At 48.3% G+C, this 19,344-nt stretch overlaps 1 protein-coding gene across 30 annotated transcripts in view; it reads right to left on the bottom strand.

The window, feature by feature from the left end:
• Window positions 1-1,946: 1,946 nt before the first annotated feature.
• Window positions 1,947-19,344, bottom strand: part of pleca (plectin a) — a 69,144-nt gene continuing 51,746 nt past the window's right edge. For 23 of the 30 annotated variants that reach the window (XM_052072473.1, XM_052072483.1, XM_052072474.1 and 20 more), the window contains 15 exons: window positions 19,142-19,267; window positions 18,908-19,060; window positions 18,544-18,698; window positions 18,341-18,467; window positions 16,843-17,026; window positions 16,652-16,672; window positions 16,019-16,176; window positions 15,766-15,944; window positions 15,565-15,703; window positions 14,930-15,286; window positions 14,762-14,845; window positions 14,187-14,291; window positions 14,002-14,100; window positions 9,559-12,906; window positions 1,947-9,489 (listed from right to left, as the gene is read on the bottom strand). In XM_052072473.1, the coding sequence (XP_051928433.1) occupies window positions 3,325-9,489; window positions 9,559-12,906; window positions 14,002-14,100; window positions 14,187-14,291; window positions 14,762-14,845; window positions 14,930-15,286; window positions 15,565-15,703; window positions 15,766-15,944; window positions 16,019-16,176; window positions 16,652-16,672; window positions 16,843-17,026; window positions 18,341-18,467; window positions 18,544-18,698; window positions 18,908-19,060; window positions 19,142-19,267 (11,400 nt within the window). In that variant the 3' untranslated portion in view covers window positions 1,947-3,324. The remainder of the gene's footprint in view (window positions 9,490-9,558; window positions 12,907-14,001; window positions 14,101-14,186; window positions 14,292-14,761; window positions 14,846-14,929; window positions 15,287-15,564; window positions 15,704-15,765; window positions 15,945-16,018; window positions 16,177-16,651; window positions 16,673-16,842; window positions 17,027-18,340; window positions 18,468-18,543; window positions 18,699-18,907; window positions 19,061-19,141; window positions 19,268-19,344) is intronic. The other 7 variants (XM_052072478.1, XM_052072481.1, XM_052072482.1 and 4 more) reach the window with 2 other exon arrangements.

The raw sequence follows: 19,344 nt of genomic DNA, 5'->3' as shown, positions 1-19,344 counted from the left end.
CACAGGGAGAGATTTTTTTTTTTTGCCTCTGGGTATTTTTTTTTTTGGCTAGACACTGTCGGCGTGTTTACTTTCCACATCAAATGTGGTAGTTGGGAGTTCCGTGGGGTGGGGTGGGGGGTGGCAAGATGAATTCACCATCACTACCTAATTCATATGGACGTTTGATTCTAAACTTGAAAATTAAACTACGTTAATAAGCAACAGCTGAATGAAGGCATATTATGAGACTCCTTATATATGTGTATAGAGACAGAGAATGACTATTTTATTTGAAAGTCAGCTTCAACCAAGGTGTTAATTTTATGTCAAACCTTTTTTTTTAAATCGTGTTAAAGGGCCGGTATGATTCTTTGAATATTTCAAATTGCTGACCCCTGTCCTACAGGATTCCGCCCCATTCCTAACTTTCCCTGGTTAGGAATGTTAGCAGCAGCGTTCCTACATTGTCCACTGCTGTCAGCGACCGCACCCAGTTTTCATGTCTGTCTAACATCAGTCTGCTATTTTGCCTCAAATCTTCAGCTCGTGTGTGTTTTTTTTAAGATGAACTTTACTCTGGGGCTTCATCCTGCTTCTGTTTGTACACTAAAACCGCAGAGGCTGACCCACTCAAACACAGATTAGCCATCGAAAGACTCGAGGCGTGTCAGGCCGACAACTCGCCCACACATTTCACCGCAACACAAAACCAAGTCATTTTAAACGCATGCCATCACGCTCTGACTGCACCCGGCAGGTTTTTAATTTTTGGCAATCACAGGCGCACCCAGTTTCAGCCGAAAGGGGGGGGGGGGGGGGAAGTCTTTCTTGACAGAGTAGTTTGCTTCTCAGTGCTTGTCAAGACATCTCAACTGAAAAGGCGTGAATGTTAAACACGAGACACTGATTTGTTGCGTGTTGTATCTGGCTACTTGTAGCACTTGTTATTTCCCCACACAAACATTTCAAAACAAAAGCAGTGACTCGATGATTGACAGGGAAGTCAATGAGAGTTAATCTGATCTCTGGCAAGGCCAATCCAAATTTGGATGGATATCTGCTTCCTGCACATCCTTAATCTTTGCTCTTACAATACTGCACGGCCTAATTTTTGCCATTCATGTGGAAAATTAAGAAGGAAAAAAAAAGGGTTGGATACTCACCCGCGTTTAAATTCCCTTTTGCACTGGTTTTATCTCTGGCCTCGATATCAGGATGGGAGGTTGAAGTCAAACGGTGAAATTTCCAGTTTTCAACAGAGATGAAATCTCTTTGCAAAGCAGCAGCCACCACAGTGTTAAGTTTAACACCTTGTGTTAAAAGCACTTGCCACTGTCCAAGAGCTCAACATGTAATTACACTGGGGTCAATTTTTTTTCCTCCCCATGGAGAGACATGAAAAAATGACAAGACTCTCTGCTAGGGGCAAAAATTCTAATTTGGACAATGATTCACCACTTGCACATGGCCCACTTTTTGCTATTACAACCCCCCCCCCCCCCCCCCCCCTCCGATGTCTTATTACAGTTTGTTCTTGGCTTCTTTGGATACACCCAAGAGTCAAATTACCAAACCTCTTTCATCCTGGGCATCAAATGTGTATTTTCCCCGTTTTACGGTCGTGCTCTGTGGTGGGTTGTCCAATTTCAAAGTTGTCATATTTTTAGTATGCCACCTCCGTGTAAGAAGCCGTGACCAGAATGTGATGGTAAACATCCGGGGCTCACTAACCCCCTGTAACCCCCCCCCCCCACCCCCCGCTAAACATTTGTTCCAGACATTTGGGCTGACCACACCACACGCCTTATCTGAATGTGTAAAGCCGCAATGACAAAGTCCTGATTTCTGGACAAAAATTGCAGGCCGTTTTTGCCAAGAAGAAGAGGGCGGTAAGGACAGGACTTTTTTTTTATTTTTTTTTTTATACATCATGTTTTTAAGTCTGATGAGTAATGGTCATAGAGTCATGAGTGTTTCATGTCCTTTATTTACATAGCGAGGGTGTTACAACTTGATTCCTTTTCAGCGTTTTTTAAAAATTATAGATACACCACGCATTAAAATATATCCTTCAAACCCCTTTGGTGCATCATCATCATCATAATAACACAACAAATGATTTAAAGGGTACAACGACCCTCGTGAGGATAAGCGGCTCGGATAATTGGGGGGCGTGGGTGTGGGGTGGGAGCCAGATTTTAATATATATTTTTTAAATGTTAGTAAATCATGCAACTCCAATATACTGTAGTGTGTAGGAAAATAAAAGGATATAGGCTGGATAATTAGGTGTTGCTTTCACATCGAAAAATAAACACGGTGGCTGGTGGCTTCTCCAAAAAAAAATAAAAAATTAAAAGCTGAAAAACTACGAATCTGTTAATGGCTTCCAGCAGTCGTGGTTATACAGTACATATAGTCATGTCAATATTAACATTCATGAGTGTTTGTGGATTGTGAGATAAACCTGATCGCGTCCTGCTCGGTCAGTCATGCAGGCATCAATAAACCGCAGCACCATCTTTATAATATGCATCAGCCATGTATTCGTTTTTTTTTTTTTGCAGGCACTTGATGGGATTCTAACATCAACTGAGCTCAAGGTTAGTCGCGAGAGAGACTTTTTTCATTAAATTCCGGCTACAGTGAAAGTCCAGGTGAAGGTCTCTGGGAAGAAGGGGAGCACAGTATCTAAAAAGCAGAAGACGGGACATCAGGACAAGCGGGCAAGACATTGCTAACTATTATGTCCTCCAGTACCAGTCGGCGGGGTCCGGACAAGCAGCGACTATTTGGGTTACTTTGGTGTCAAGAGTCTATAAAGTCAGATTGGTGTGTTGGTGGTCTACCAGTGCATGGGGATGTGCCCTTTGGTGGTTCCCATTGAGTCCGTGTTTTATTCCAGATGACGGGAATAGGGCCCGGGGGTAGTTTAGTAGGTGTGCAGCAACATGATCGAGAACAAAGATCTTGAAGTTTAGTGTTGAGAGACATTCTTAACGTCAGCGATCGTTACGAGACTTCGGATTCTGCTCTGCAGAGTGGCCTTGAGCTTTCAGTATATTCATTTTTGAGAAATACGCTCCATATTCAGAAGGCTCGACAGATGTCGATCAAAGAGTATGTTCTTTCGGTTGTAGTGTTAACACTCAAAGCTAATTTCCTGTCTATTTCAGTGATTAAACGATACAACAAAATGTACATAGGTAAAGGTATATAGACACACAAAGAAGTCTACGTAGTACAAAATTAAACATCTAATGTCTTGCAACGACCACATGCAGAGCAGAAGCTGTGTAGTCTTGAGTTCACTGACAGGCATCTCAGTGGCTTTACAGTTCCTCAATATCGTCGCCCATAACTCGGCGAACTGTAGGAGGATGAAGACGAAGAGAAGGTGTTGGCGAAACTGGATCCAGTTGCGTCAAAGCTTCCTCTTCTGGAGCCGGACCTGGAACCGGATCTGGAGCCCGAACGTGAGCCGGTTGCCGAGCCTGAGCCGCTGATGCTGTAGGGACTGTAGAGGCTTTTGCTGGACTGGGAGGATGCCTCCAGAAGCCTGAGGCCAGTACCTTCCTCAATCATGCTTCTATCCAAAGCATCCTTGTAGGAGATCTTGAGTTTGGTTTTGGGGCATGTGAGGTACTTGGAGTGGGCGCTGACGTCACGGAGCTTCTGCGCGGTGCGAGCATCCAAGGTGCCTTTCTTCAAGGCATCGTCCAGAGAGACTCGCCCGGAGACGTCTGGTTCAATTAAACCACCAGTCAGGTATTGGACTTCCAGGAACCGCTGGCCGGCCTCGTAGTACAACCAGCCTTTCTTGAGGGCTTGAGCAGCTGACATTTTAGTTTTGGTTCGAGGGTCCTCATATCCATTGCAAGCCTTCTGTGCAAGGCTAATACGGTCCACCATGATCTTGTCCACAAGTCCTTTGTTCACAGCGTCTGTGACGGAGAATTTTTCACCAGTGTTTGGGTCAATGATTCCTCCAGTGCAGGCCTGAGCTTCCAGCAACCTCTGGCCAGTTATGTTGTCCACTAGGTTTCTGTGAATGGCCTCAGTGACAGACACCTTCTCCAGCGTTTCCGTGTCCAAGATTCCAGCTACAGGGCCACTTTCCTCGGTGGGGTCATTCCACGGGACAGACGGTGTTTTTATGCTAGGCATCGGACTTGAGGTGTAAGAGGAAGTGGATCCAAAGGAGGATGACCTTGATCTAACGCCACTGGAATTTCCAGATAGCATGTCTGCAAACTCCGTGATAGATAGAGTTCCAGAGCGGTACTGGTCCAACGCCGACTTCTCAATCAGGCCGCTTGAGATGGCGTCATCGATGTCGTACTGTCGTCCGGACCTCCTATCGATGATCTTGGATTTTACAACTCCATCAGACGAGGTGCTGGTTATTTCCTCCCATTCGCACTCCTGCTCTGCTAGCTCTAAATAAGTCTGGTGGTCAATGAGTCCTTTCTGGTAGGCCTCATACACTGACATCTCCTTGCTCGTTTCTGGATCCACGATGACAACTCTGCGTTTACGGACAGATGACTTGGAGGAGGTCTTCCTTTCCCGTTTCTTTTCCTTCATCAACAGGAGCGCGAGCCCTGTTTGAGGGTCCGTCATGCATCTCTCCATGAGCTGGAGGTAAGTGAGGTTCTCCTCTGTGTTAGGGTCAAAGAAGCCCTTAGTGTCGTCAGACGGGTCGGTGAGAATTTGGTTCATTTCTTCGTCAAAGAGGCCACGTTCATATGCCGCTTCCACTGGCAGGCGATGGCTCTCCTGTGGGTCAATGATTCCCCCCGTGGCGATCTGAGCTTCTAGCAGGCGGATGCCGTGGTCTTTCAAGATCAAGTCCTTCTTCATGGCCTGGAACAATGAGATGAGCTTGCCAGAATAGGGATCCCTGTAGCCCGTGACTGCTCGCTCAGCTGACAGCAGTTTGTCTTTAAACTCAGGACCTACGACACCCATCTTAACGGCTTCGTTGACATTCAGTTTCAGATTTTTGATGGGGTCGATAACGTACCCCGTCGCAGCCTGGGCCTCAAGAAGCTCAAAGGCAGTTCCTGGTCTGATCATGTTCTTCTTCATGGCTTGGTAGATAGACAAGCGGTCTTTGGTAGATTCTACAAAGACACCGGCAATGCAGCTGACGCCTTCGAGGTACTTCTTCAGGTCCCTGCTGACCTCCTCCACACTGATGGTGCCCTGAGTGAGTTGATTGAACATCTTTTGGTCAATAATCTGAGAACGAAGCAGCTCATCCACAGTGATTTGCTTCCTGAGGCCCTTGAAGAGAAGTCTCCTGTCCGCTAGAGAAAGCAGCTTCAGTCCACTCTCTTTGTCCAGCCGACATCTTTTCAGGAGCTCAAAATAGGACACGTTCTCGTCTGTCGTGGGGTCGGTGTAACCTTGCACATTGGCGGCCGGCTCGGATATTCTGTCCAGTGTCTCTTTGTTGATGTACCCACGCTGCATGGCAACGTCCGCAGGCAGGCGAAAGTAGTATTCGGGATCCATTAACCCCCCGGTGGCATTTTGGGCTTCCAGAAGCCTCAAAGCATAATCTTCAGGAACCAAATCTTTCTTCATTGCTTGGAAAAGAGAAATCACTTTTCCGGTGTATGGATCCTTGTAGCCTGTCACGGCTCTCTCTGCAGAGAGAAGTTTGTCGTGAAGTTCAGGCCCAACGAGCCCCTTGCGCACTGCTTCATCCACCGTGAGAAGTTCATCTTTCACCGGATCGATGATAAAGCCCGTTGCTGCTTGGGCCTCGAGAAGCGTCAGAGCAACTTCGGGCTTAATCTTCCCGTTTTTCATGGCTTGATAGATGCTGACTTTGCTGGGAGTGTCTGACATAATGCCGGCAATGCACCCGGTTCCAAAAAGGTACTGTTTGACCGATGGCATTGCCATGATCTCACTGATGGTCATTTTTTCTTGCTTCAAAAGGTTGTAAGTCTGCAGGTCTATAATTCGAGCACTGTACAGCTCCTCGATTGTAATTCTCCTTCTGATGATGTCACACGACATGCCCTGTTCAGCCTTTTCAGCCTCCCTTTGCTCAATGATTTCAATGATGATGATGAGCATTCTCTCTTTTGTGATTGTTCCCAAGCGAAACTGCTCCATGAGGCGGCGTCTCTCCTCTTCGGGAAGTATGTTGGAGTTCATGATTTCCCAAATGGTCATGCTTTTGCCTTCAAAGCTCTTGAGCGGGATATCAATTTGAGTGTTTGCTAGATCTGCCTGGGCTTGCTCCTCGGTGTACTCGTAGGACTTCTCAGCAGGAGCAGCCACTTCAGCTTTGGACAGCGGCAAGTAGCACAGACCCGAGTTGGGATCTTTGACACATTTCTCCAGAAGCTGCTTGTATGTGAGACTTTCATTGGTGTTGGGATTGGTGAAGCACAGGACGTCACCTGAGGGTTCGTTAAAAGATTTGGCCATTTGTTTACTTAAAAAGCCACGCTGAACAGCAACATCAGTGGGAATGCGGTGGCTCCCGACGGGATCAATGATGCCTCCTGTGTTAAACTGCGCCTCCAGAAGAGGAATGGCATGCTCCCTCAGCACCAGCTCTTTCTTCAGCGCTTGGAACAGAGAAATCTTATTGCCCGTGTATGGATCTTTGTATCCCGTCACTGCTTTTTCGGCAGAGAGAAGTTTCTCGTGAAGCTCTGGACCAACAGTTCCGGCCTTGACGGCATCATCCACTGAATATTTCATGTTTTTTACTGGGTCTGTTATGAAGCCAGTTCCAGCTTGGGCTTCAAGCAGTGCAAGGCCAGTATTCGGCTGCAGAATGTTATTTTTCATAGCTTGATATATGCTCATCTTTTCGTTTGTGGCTTCCATTGCAATGGCGTCAATACGCTCTGTGCCGAGCAGATACTTTCTGACTTTATCGTCTTGACCCACTTCCTGAGGAGTCTTTGTGCCTTGCTGGAGCTGATCAAACGTGGCTTTGTCAATGATATTGGCATCCATCAACGCGCTGGCAGGAACTGGTTCCCTAAGACCTTCAAAACAGAGTTTTTCTTTTGCCTGGGTCTCTCTTTCCTCCATGATGGTCATCACAACCGTTATCAACTTTTCTATTGTCACATGCCCCATTCGGTACTGACGAATCAGTTCGATTCTTTTCTCCTCTGTGATGTACTCGGAGGTGATGATTTCCCAGATTGTGACTTTTCTGCCTTTAAAGGGTCCATAGTCCAGCTCCACTGTGCTTTGGTTCAATACCTCTTTGGTTTTGGCCTCTGTAATCTCTTGATCCTCTTTGGGCTTTGGAGCCTTCTTTGAGAGGGGGAGCAAGGGAAGACCACTTTCGTTGTCGGAGAGGCATTTCTTCATCAACTGCGCATACGTGGCGGACTCCAGTGTGTTGGGATCCTGGAAGACCTTGCTCTCGTCCGCAGTCTTGCTGGTTTCCTCGTCTAAATAACCCCGTTTGCAGGCAACCTCGTGTGGGACGCGATAACTTTTAACTGGGTCAATAATTCCACCAGTGGAGAGTTGTGCTTCTAACAGACGAATGCCATGGTCCCTCTTGATGAGACCTTTATTAAAGGCTTCAAACAGAGACACCTTCTTGCCAGAATAAGGATCTCTGTAGCCACTGACTGCTCGCTCTGCAGATAGCAGTCGCTCGTGGAGTTCTGGACCAACCAACCCCGTCTTGACGGCTTCGTCGACAGGCATCCGCTCATTTTTGACGGGATCAATTATGAAGCCAGTAGCCGCTTGAGCCTCAAGAAGATTAATGGCCGTCTCGGCTGAGAGCAGCTCTTTCTTCATGGCTTGATAGAAAGGCATTTTCTCCTTGGTGGGTTCGTTAAACAGTCCAGCAATGCTCGGTGCTCCTTGGAGCGCTTTCTTCACAGGGTCCATCTCCGCGATTTCTTTGACAGTGATTTTGCCGTTGCTTAGCTTGTTGAATATGTCTTTGCTTATAACCTTCGACTCGAGAAGTTCGCTGGCTGGCACAGGAGCCCTGAGTCCGTTCAACACGTTTTCATTGTTCTTCTCCTTGTCCTCCACGACAGTGATAACGATTTTGATGATCTTCTCCACCGTGATCTTGCCCGTTTTGTATTGGCGGATCAGCTCTCGTCGCTGCTCTTCTGTGAAATACTCAGAGTTGATCACTTCCCAAATGGTGACAGTCTTTCCTTTGAACCTGCCAAAGGGCACATCCACATTGGACTTGCTGAACACTTCTTTCATCTCGGTATCTGTGTAGGTTCTCTCAGTTTGGCCTGCTTGTTCAGTCACAGGTAGAATCATCAAGCCTGACCCTGCGTCCTTGGTGCATTTGTCCAGTAGCTGCTTGTAGGTGAGGGCCTCCTGGGTGCTTGGTTCCACAAACAACTTGTGATCCGGCATTTGCTTATTCATCTCGGCGTCAAACTGCCCCTGCTTGTAAGCCGTTTGCAGGGAGACTCTATGGCTGTTGATGGGGTCAACGATGCCACCCGTTGTAAGCTGAACATCCAGGAACCTGGTGGCCTGTTCCTTCCCAATCAGACCTTTCTTCATGGCCTCATAAAGGGAGATTTTGTCTCCAGTGTAAGGGTCTTTGAAGCCTGTGGCAGCTCGCTCAGCAGACAGCAATTTGTCATGGAGTTCGGGGCCAATCAACTGCTCTTTAACAGCCTCATCCACAGAGAGGAATTTGTTTTTAACAGGATCGATGAGGTAGCCAGAAGCTGCCTGAGCTTCCAGCAGCATTGTGGCACTATTGGCTGTAATCTTGTTGTCTTTCATGGCCTGATAGACACTCATTTTCACCTTTGAGGGAGTCAAGATGCCACCGATGCAGCTCTGACCCTGAAGACAAGAGTGGATCTTGTCTGTCTTTGCCAAGTCTTGCACTGAGACTTTACCCTTCTTCAGTTTGTCCAACTCTTTTTTGGTCAGGACACCGATGTCATGAAGCCTCTCAGCAGGAACTTGGTCTCTTATTCCGTCAAAAGCCCAAGGTGAATCTTTCTTCTTGCCATCGACATCTGAGCCGTTGTAAACTTTCTTTGTCGTGACCGACACCGTGGCAGAGACTAACTCTTCCCCAGCGTCCCTCTGTGTCTGGACCTCCGTTTTAGATGCGATTTCTTTGGATGCTACCTCGAGACTGTTCAGTTTGTCCCTCAGTTTTTTGTTCTCCTCTTCCAACAGTTTCTCTTGCTCATTCTTTTTCTTTTCAAGCACCTCCATTTCCTTCTGCTTCTTCTTCATCTCCGTCTCGGCTTCCTTCTGCTTCCGCAAGGCGTCATCCATGATGGCCTGTAGCTTGTTCCTCTCATCCTCCATCAGCTTTTGCTGACGCTCTTGCTCCTCTTTGAGGGACTTGGCTCGGATCACTTCATCCTTGAGCTGTTTTTCCAGCTTCTTCTTCTCATCTTCCACCTCGCGCTCTCTTTTCAACAGTAGCTCTTTCTCTGTGAGGAAGGTCTTTTGAAGAATGGCCTTCTGTTGCTCAATTTCTTCTTGCTGGGCAATGGCCATCTAGAAAACAAGAGCCAGTCAAAACATTGTTTCATCGTTATGGAGTACGGATTATTTTTGTTACATTACCTCTTTGGAATTTTTCTGAAGCTCCTCTGCCTCTTTTTTCAGCTTCTCCCTCTCTTTTTCCAAGTCAGTGATGGCTTTCTTGAGGTCGTCGGCTTCTTTAGTGCTTTGCAGCCGCTGAGTTTCCAATTTTTGCACCACAGTCTCGGTGGCTTTCTGTTGCGAGTCCTCCAGACGAGTTTTGGCCTCATCTGCCAGCTTCTTGAACTTCTTGGCCTCCTCCTGGGCTTTAGCCTGAGCATCACTGAGCTCCTTCACCTTAAGCTTCAGCTTCTCCGCCTCGGCTGACACCTCTTGCTTCCTCTTTCGTTCGGCCTCCAGTGATTTCTGGAAGCCTTCGGTCTCCTCGTCCAGCCGCTGCTGGATCTGCTGTTTGTCCTCCAGGAGCTTCTTGGCCGTCTCCTGTGCCTTGTCCTTCTGCCTCTGGAGGTCTTCGGCCTCTGCTTTCAACTTGGTAGCCTCCTGGATGGCCTGCATTTTCTCCTTGAGCATTTTCTCCGCGAGCGCCCTCTGTTCGGCTAAGTCGGACTCGGCGGTCTTTCTGAGTTTGGCGGCTTCCTCCGCCTCTGCACTAAGCTGGGCTGCTTCCTGTGCCAGGATCTTCATCCTCTCGGCTTCATCTGCGAGCAACTTCTTTGTGTTATCTTTGTCCTTTTGCATGAGACGCTTGTTTTCGCTCTCAATTTCTATCTTAAGCTTTAGAAGCTCCTCCATCTGAATCCTGACTTTGGAGAGTTCGTCCTCGACCTGCGTCTTCTGTTTAACGGCGTCGTTGACCTCGCCCTTCACTCGCTGGAGCTCCTCATCCAAAACCGCCTTTTGTTTGTCGGTTTTGTCGAGCTGGAGTTTGATAGTTGACAGCTCCTTCTCCACCTGCGACTTCTGCTTCAGCGCCTGCTCGGCATCCTTTTTGTGCTTGTTCATTTCGGCATCGGCCTGCTGCTTCTGTTTGAGAGCAGCGGCCTCAGCTTCCGCTCGCTTGGAGGCCTCCTTCTCTGCCTCTTTCCTCAGTTTCTCTGCATCTTTCTGAGCTTTGGCCTGCTTGGAGGCTTCATCCTCCGCAGCTTTTTTCTGTTTCTCAGCCTCCTCAGCTTTCTGGCGGAGCAGCGCCGCCTCTTTCTCTGCTTTCTCTTTGGCCTTTTCAGCTTCTCGTGCCAGTTTTTTGGCATTCTCAAAGTCCTCCTTGAGCTTCTCCTGAGCCAGATCGCCCTCTTTGTTCTTGCTGAGGACATCTTGAGCCTTTTGCTCAGCCGCGCTGCATTTCTGTGCGGCCTCCTTGGCCAGAACAACCTGCTGCTCGGCGTCTTTCTCCGCTTTTTCCCGTTGCTTGTTAGCTTCTGCCGCCTTTATTTTCAGATGCTCCACCTCCTCCTGGGCGGCTTTGCATTGTCGTGCCGCCTCTTCCTCCGCCGCTGTGATGCTCTTAACCTTCGCCTCGGCTTCCTTTCGCTTCTTCTCCTCGTCCGCGGCGACCTGCTTCAACGTCTCGGCTTCCTTCTCGGCTTTACGTTTGCTCTTTTGCGTGTCGTCCGCAATCTCTTTCAGTTTCTTTAGCTCTTTCTCTAAATCGGATTTGTCCTTTGAGGCCTTCTCAAAGTTGATCCGGATGATGTGGATCTCCTCCTCCACCACTTTTCTTTGCCTGAGAGTTTCCTCAATGATTGTTTTCTGTCGCTCCAATTCAGAGTTGGATGAGCTCTGCAGATGCTGCATTTTTTCCGTAATGTCCTGTTTGTGCTGAGCAGCCTGATCCTCCAGCAGTTTTCTTTGGTAGGCTTCATCCTCGGCTTGTCTTTTCAGCCGTTCGTTCTCGGCCTCTTTGGCCTTCAGGGTGATCTCCGCTTCCGTCTTGAAACGGGTCGCCTCATTGATGGCGGCAAGTTTCTCCTTCAGGATTTTCTCAGCTTCAGCTCGCTGTTTGGCCGCCTCCTCCTCAGCGAGCTGCCTCTGCTTCTTGGCCTCCTCGGCCACAGACCTCAGCCTGGCCGCTTCGTCTGCGAGTTGCTTCATTTTTAGGACTTCCGAGTCGAGAAGCTGCTTGGTCTTTTCCGTGGTGGACAGCGTTTCCTTCTCGGCTTTCATCTTCGACTGGAGAAGGGCATCCATTTCACTTCGTACCATGGCCAGCTCTTCCTCCAACTTCTTCCTCTGGTTTTCAGCGGTGTTCACTTCGTTCTTTAGACGGTGGAGCTCGTTGTCCAGGAGGCTCCTCTGTTGCTCGGCGTGTTCAAAGTCAGCTTTTAGGCGGATGCATTCTTGCTCGGCCGACAGCTTCTGTTGGGCGATCTGCTCGGCGAAAGTCCTTTGCTTGTCCAGCTCTTTCTCTGCACTCTCCTTCTGTTTAAGGGCGGCCTCTTCGGCCTTTGCCTTCTTCTTGGCGTCGCGTTCAGCCTCCAATTTCTGCCTCTCTGCCTCCTCTTGCGCCTGACTCTTCCTCTGGGCCTCCTCCTCAGCTTGCAGCCTCAAGCGGAGAGCCTCATTGGCCTTTTGCCTCCACGTCTCCAGCTCCTTCTCTGCCTGTTCCCGAGCTTTGCTGGCCTCCTCTTGCTGCTCGCGGAGTTTCTCAGCTTCCTCCTGCAACTGGAGGACAGTGCCCTGCTCTCTCTTGAGGGACTCCTCAAGTTTGGTCGCTCTTTCGTTGAAGGTTTTGGAGGTGCTCTGCAACTGGGCGGCGGCACTCTTCTGCGCGACCTCCTCCACCACCTTGACCTGCCGGAGTTTCTCCTCCTCGGCCCGTTTCATGCGCCGCTCGGCTTCCTCCGCTTGCATCTTGAACTTCTCCAGTTCGTCCAGGGCCTTCTGCTTCTGCTTGGAGGCTTCCCTCTCCGTCTCGGCTTTGCGCTTCAGCTCGTCTTCCGCGTTCTTCTTTTTCTGGGTCTCCTCGGCCACCTGCTTGCGAAGCCTCTCGGCCTCCTCCTGAGCGGCTTTACGCAGCTTGTCGGCATCGGCGGCTCGGTTGCGAAGCAGCTGCAGCTCCTCGTCAGCTGTGCTCTTCTGCCTAGTGGTCGTCTCCAGCTGGAGTCGGATGATGCGTATCTCCTCCTCGATCCTAGTCCGATTTATCAGAGCCTCCTCCAACTGGAGGTTCTTTGTCTTAATCTCCTGGTCCGACAGACTCTTGAGCTGTTGCAGTTCCTGCTGGATGTTCTGCTTCTGCTTCTCGGCATTCACAGCGACATCCTGTCGCTTCCCGGCTTCCTCTTTCATCTTCTGCTTGAGAGCGTCAGCCTCTTGCTGTGCCTTGGCCACCGACTGAGCGTGAGCCTCGGCCAGCTGCCTCTGTTTGTCCAACTCGGCCTGGATCTCAGCCAGCCTCTTTCGCTCAGCTTCTTTCAGCTTCTCAGACGCTCTCTGCATGAGCAAACGGTAGGTGATGGGGTTAGGCAGCCATTTGAAAACGTTGATACAAAAATGGCAGCATGAGAAGATTTTTTTTTTTTTGTCTGATGGAAGACAAAGTCACTCTACAAAATAAAGACAAATGCGCTTGTTTTCATGCACTATTCATATATGCTGGATGTAAGGCATAACAAATCAGATGATTTTCGCAAGTGTGCAGAGTATGTTGCTTGTTTGCTGATCCAAGGTCATCGGGCCATTAATGAATTTGTGTGGCAAAAGGTGCGGGAATGATATTAAATGGCAAGTAAAACAAAGGGCTGTGATGTAAATCCATCCACAAGACAATGGAAGGATTTCCCTTGTTTTCACTTTAAATTAGACAAATGATTGGACAGACATGATTGACAACTCAAAGGAAGGCTCAGCATTCACGTGACTGGCAGAATTAGATGAGCGGGCAATAACCAGTCAAATGTGAAATAACGTGTCAGTTTAATTGAGCGTTTAAATCCTGAACCTTCCCCTTTTGGCAATGCACAGATATTTTCAGATAAGTACCTGCTTTATCTTTGGGGTTAACTGCCCTCTTAAGATTAGTATTCATCGTGACAAAGCGCTGGCAAGCAGTACAAAAAAAGAAATGAGGATTTAAAAAAAAAGTCATAAAAACATCCGGTGAAAATTAAAGTGGTCTAGGAAACAAGTTCTGAGCAGGCAAGTGAAGCAAAAAAAATTAAAAAAAAGAAACAAGCCGGTGAGTGATCAGAATTGGAACATTTCAAGAGCAAATAAAGAGGAAAAATCCAAAGCTAAAATAGGTGCAGAGGCAGTGAGTGAGGAGTTTATGTGACATGATGCAGAGGGAATGGAAAGTTGTGATGTGATGCAATGTGCAATGGCTGTAGATTCCGCTTTACTCTGGCTTGGATATTATTTTTAATTTTTTTTTAATTGCAAAACAGGCCCCAATTTTATATGGTTGCTGTTTTGTGCATTTTTAACAGTTCTGTGATCTTTGTACTAGACAAAAGATATGTCATGCTTCAATTTTGACCAAACTATGAAATTAGTTGTTCAAGAAAGTTGTTCAGGGGAAGTGGTTACCTCATCTTCCTCCAGACGACGGCGTGCGTCCGCGATGAACTTTATGTACTGGCTGACAAGCGTCAAGAGCTCGCTGTAGCGGGTTCTCAGCGCGACGTACTGCGTGGGATGGCAAAGCAGAGACGGGGTTAAACGATTTTGGTTTATTTCAATTGGTCAGCACCATCTTGCCCGTGAAAACCTGCCTCTTGGATGATGACGTCCGAAGCGCACTCCATTTTGGGCTTCTTCAGTGGCGAGGCAGGAGGATCCTGCAGGGCTTTGTAGGTCAAGAGCTGAAGCTCGTAATCCTAAAAGGACAAACGCGAGATGTTTCACTGGGTCGTGCATGGACAAAGTGGTCCAAGACAGCACACGCGGTGCAGTTAAAGCACGCACGCAAACACGACACTGCAGTTGTAGCATGAAATTATTCTTGAAGCACACGTGCAGTAGAATATGAATTTTAATTATTTGTCATTTGTTGCTGACTTTCTATGTATTGATGGCTATCAGTAAGTTCTAAGAATAATAATTTTTAAAAAATCCAAACGGATGCTTTTAGTTTGATTTATTTTCTTTAAAAAAAATCTAATAATACTAATAATAATAATAATAATGATAACAGATTTTTTTTCTTACAAAAAATCAAATAATATTATCGTATTGTTCATAAGGTATCTGGCAAAAGTAGAGATATTCAATTTCAGCCATTTTTCACGGTCCTTGTCATTACACACACCACCAATATCCATACACACTCACGCACAACCACACACACCTTAACGGAGTCAATGTAGTCTTTGGCATTTTTCTGGCACTTGTCGATCTTGCCCTTGTTCTTCTCGATCTCATCCAGGAGTTGCTGCGCAAATCATGACATAAACACGTTGACGAATAATTATTTCTAATTATGAGTGAACCCGTCCGGTGAATGCATGTGAAATACCTTCTCCTCAGCTAGTTGCTCCTTCAGTGCGGCTCCGTCCCCAACGGGTAGCGCCTGGATTGCCTCCTGGCGCTGCCTGGCATCTGCCAGCCAGCGCATGAGCCACTCGTAGCTGTCCCGGTAGCTGGCCATATGGCGTCGGAGCAGCTCCAGCTCCTGCTTTCGGATCTCCAGTTGAGCCAGCACCGCCTGCCAGCGTTCCTGCAGGCCGGCCACCAGCTGGCGGTAGTGCTCCAACTCAGCGTCGCGCTCGCTGTGGACGCGCGCCATCTTGTCGTGGACGGCCGACGCTTGCTTGAGCTGGTCCTGCATGCGATCGAACACGGCCTGGTCTGCTTCAGATTCCGTTTGCATTTTCTGTTGGAGAGGAGTCATCAGAATTAAAGCTCAAGATAACACTGCAAGTCAAGCATTTGTTCAATTATTGCTCAAGTGAGTGCAAATACCGGAACACATTTTCGCAAAATGTTATCGTTATTTATTACATATGACAATTTGAGATTTTGGTGCAGATTTAAGCAAGGAACAATGATAGTTGACACAGATCATTTGCTTTCGCGGGCCACATAAAATGACATGGCGGGCCGGATCTGGCCCCCGGGCCTTGACTTTGACACCAGTGGTGTAGTTCATACCTTTATCTGGCTCTGCTGCTTCTCCGCCACCTTCTCCTCAGTGGGGACTCTGTGGACGTCCAGCAGACGAGTCTCGTAGCTCTTCAGAGTCTCTTCTGCGTCATTGGTGTTCCTGATTACCACGTCAATTGCCTTCAGCCTGAGGAAAAGAACGTGAGCGTCAGGATGATGTGTCGAAAATGTAAACGGAGGGACCCTTACTTGTTCAGATAGATGGATGAGAGGGCGTAGACGTGATCCATCTTCTTCTGGCTGCCGTCCAGTTCGGAGCGCAGCAAGGGGCCGGAGCTGGACGGCTGAGGCGAGGCAAGAACCTCCTCGGCTTTCTCCGCGATTGAGTTCAGTTCTTTCTGCAGGCCTTCCAGCTCGGTTTGGACTTTCTGCCAGTAGGAATGAGAATTGTTGAAAGAGTCACAACAAGAACATCAATCATGTCTCCGTTTGGGATTTTCACCATCTGTTCGGTGGTCTTCTGGGCGCAGGCTTTGAGCGGGTCTTTGTCAGCCAGCTGGTGAAGTCGTGTCACCGTTCGGTTCTCGCAGCCCTCTAGCCTCAGGCGGAGGTCCTTGAGCTTGTTCAAGTAAATCCTGCACACTGACTCATCCTGCTCTCCTGGTGGGAGGAGAAAACCGGGCAGAGGCACTTACCATCCATCCGTCAAATTCACTTTTCGTCGTCTGAACGGGATGAAAACATGCCCTTCATTCAAGTTAAATCACGCGAGAGATTCAGGCCGTGAATCGTCAATTGACTTCATGCGTGATTAGACGGTCCTTCGCATTGAGGTCCGTTGACATTCAAAGCCATGACGAGTGTCGGTTAGGAGAAAACAAATAAATCAGTGAAGATGATGATGATGATGATGATGATTGGTGAGGTTAATTAGGGAAAGTGGAAGCACGACAGTGCAAAGTCCTGCCACGGCAATCACAACACACTGTGCACACGGGGGCATCCTGGCACATACAGCCCCACACAGGAACACATACTGGGTCAGACGACAACACACCAGGACACATTGAGACACACTAGGACGCGATGGGAGACACCAGAACACACAACACAGCGGCACACACAGGCACCTTACCTGTCTTTGGCGGCACGTAGCCTGTAATTTGAAGCCGACAGTCAACTTATTCATCAATCGTAAACAATGCGATTGATTAATGAGCTTATGGTGTTAAAATAATAAATAAAAGATGAGTTGAAAGTACGTTGCGAACAAAAAAATAATTAAAATGCAGCCCCAAGGTAAAGGAAATGAGAAGACACACTCACCTTGTTCCGCGGTGCTGACCAGCGTGTTGTAGTGCTGGTTCGCCTTATTGTAGCGAGACTCCACCTGCATGCGGTCCTCGGCCCCGAAAGCTTGCGAATCCTGGCTGTCCCTCAGGAAATCCTGGTAGTGCTGCTCCAGGTTCCTCAGGGCCAGACGGTACTCCTCCACCGTCAGGGTCTTGAACTGACGAAGAGAAACCGCATGAGTCTCAACCACCGCTCGGCATTTGAAAGGACCTTGAACCTCAGATATTCCACACTGGAAGAGGAGCAGCTTCAGTTGACAGGTTGCTGTCACTGCCCCACTGATCCACTGACAATATGTGACGTCAATAAACTGATGGGCTCACATTACAGAGGTGTGTGTGTGTGTGTGTGTGTGTATGTGTGTGTGTGTGGTTTGCATGTTCTCCCCGTGGCTGTGTGGGATTTCTCCAGATAGTCCGGTTTCCTCCCGCATTCCCAAAAGCATGTATGATAAATTCAGTGAACTCTCTCGACCACTGGTGTCAAAGTCAAGGTCCGGGGGCCAGATCTGGCCCGCCACATCATTTTATGCGGCCCGCGAAAGCAAATCAAACACGGCAACTTCCATGATGCTTGCTAAAATCTGGACCAAAATGTCAAATTCTCATGTGTATACATATTGTAAGCATTTCTTGTCACCAAACACCTCATTACAGTAACTTAAACAATAAATCGTTATTCTTGACTTTTTTTTATATGATTTCAGTCATAATGGCCCGCCAAGGGAAACTGTAACTAATATGTGGCCCGCGATGAAAATGGGTTTGACAACCCTGCTCTAGACCACGGGTGTCAAACTCAAGGCCCGGGGGGCCAAATCTGGCCCACCACATCATTTTATGTGGCCCGAGAAAACAAGTCAAACATGTCAACTTCCATCATGCTTGCTAAAAATCTGGACCAAAATTTCAAATTCTCATATGTAATGAATAAGAGAGATATTCTAAGCATTTTCTTGTTACCAAACCCCTCATTGGAGTTACTTAAACAATAGTTGAATAAATCAGCATTCTTGACTTATTGATCGGGTTTCAGTCACAACAGCCACCTCAAGGGAAGCGGTAACTACAACGTGGCCCTCGACAAAATTGAGTTTGACACCCCTGCTCTCGACTGTCCCTAGGTAAGATATTAAGCTTGAACGCTTGTTTGTCTATGAGTGTGATTGGCTGGCAACCAGTTCAGGGTGTACACCGCCTACTGCCCAAAGACAGCTGGGATTGGTTCTAGCGCATCCATGACCCTCAATGGGGGATAAGCAGTTTGGATAACGGATGGATGGATGGGTAAAGTGACAACAGGAAAACAACATAACCAGAGGTGCACGGTTGCCTTGTGCAACTGCTGCAACACTTTTAAAGAAGGTGTAGGAATGATCATTCATCAATATTATTGGCAGAGACAGAAGAACCCAAAATCGAATTTGCTTGCGGGAAGCATCGACCTTCTCTGATAGAAATGTCGGCGTTACCATGGAGATGTTCCAAGTCTTGATGATATGGATGTCTCGCATGAGGTACTGCCAAGAGAGGAGGCTCCTCAGGTCCACAAACAAGCTCTGCCACATTGTCTGCAGCTTCTGCAGGTTCCCATCCAGCCTGAGAACAAGAGACAACACGGGTCAGTGGTCACCGGAGTTGAAAAGTTGCCCCGGCGACGCCCCGGCGTCCTCACCCGGCGACGCTGTTGACTGCGTCCTTGTTGGTGGGCGGCACCAGGAAGCAGATGGACGGCACCGTTGCCTCGCTGCCTTGGCGGTTGAGCACTCGCCACTTGTACGGCTGGGAGTTGTTGAGCAGGGCGCACTCATCTCCGCGGTGCACCGTGATCTGGAAGAAGGCAACATGAGTCATCAGTGCCATCTGCTGTTTTATCGGTGGTATTGCAGGTTGGGACATGCCCTCAGGTGAAATCATGAGGGCGCACTGGAAAACATACTCAGCTGACATATTGGGAAATACGACCTCCGGGGACACATTCAGACATAGCGTGACGCATAATGACAACATACAACGCTGGGACACTCAAGAGCGATTACCTCCATTTGCTTGAAGTCGCAAACGGCCTGGATGGGCAGCTTGCTCTTGATGGCGGTGGCCGGGTTGCGCGGCTTCAGCTGAACCACGTTCTTGGATCGCCGCTTCAGACCTTCCACGTGAGTTTGGAACTCGGCCAGCTGCTCTTTCTCATCCTGGACACCAACCAGCAACAGCATAATAACTCAAGACAGGCGTACTCTGAGGAAACTTTTTTTTTTAAAATAATGACGCACCGCGGCATCCTGCAGGAGGTCCTCCAGCCTGGTCACGGTGACGGAGCGGTCGCACGTGTACTTCCTCTTCATGGTGTCCTGCATTTTCTTCAGCTTGTCCTCAGCCTCTTTTACGTCGGCAAAGAACTGCAAAGACAGAAAATCTGTGTTCAGGAAAACTGGGTACCGTATTTGGCGCACTAAAAGGCGCACCTAAAAGCCTT

The sequence above is a fragment of the Hippocampus zosterae genome, chromosome 7, assembly GCF_025434085.1.
Source record: "Hippocampus zosterae strain Florida chromosome 7, ASM2543408v3, whole genome shotgun sequence".
NCBI lineage: Eukaryota > Metazoa > Chordata > Actinopteri > Syngnathiformes > Syngnathidae > Hippocampus > Hippocampus zosterae.
The sequence above is the reverse complement of the archived record's forward strand: the minus strand, read 5'-3'. Positions and strand labels throughout refer to the sequence as shown.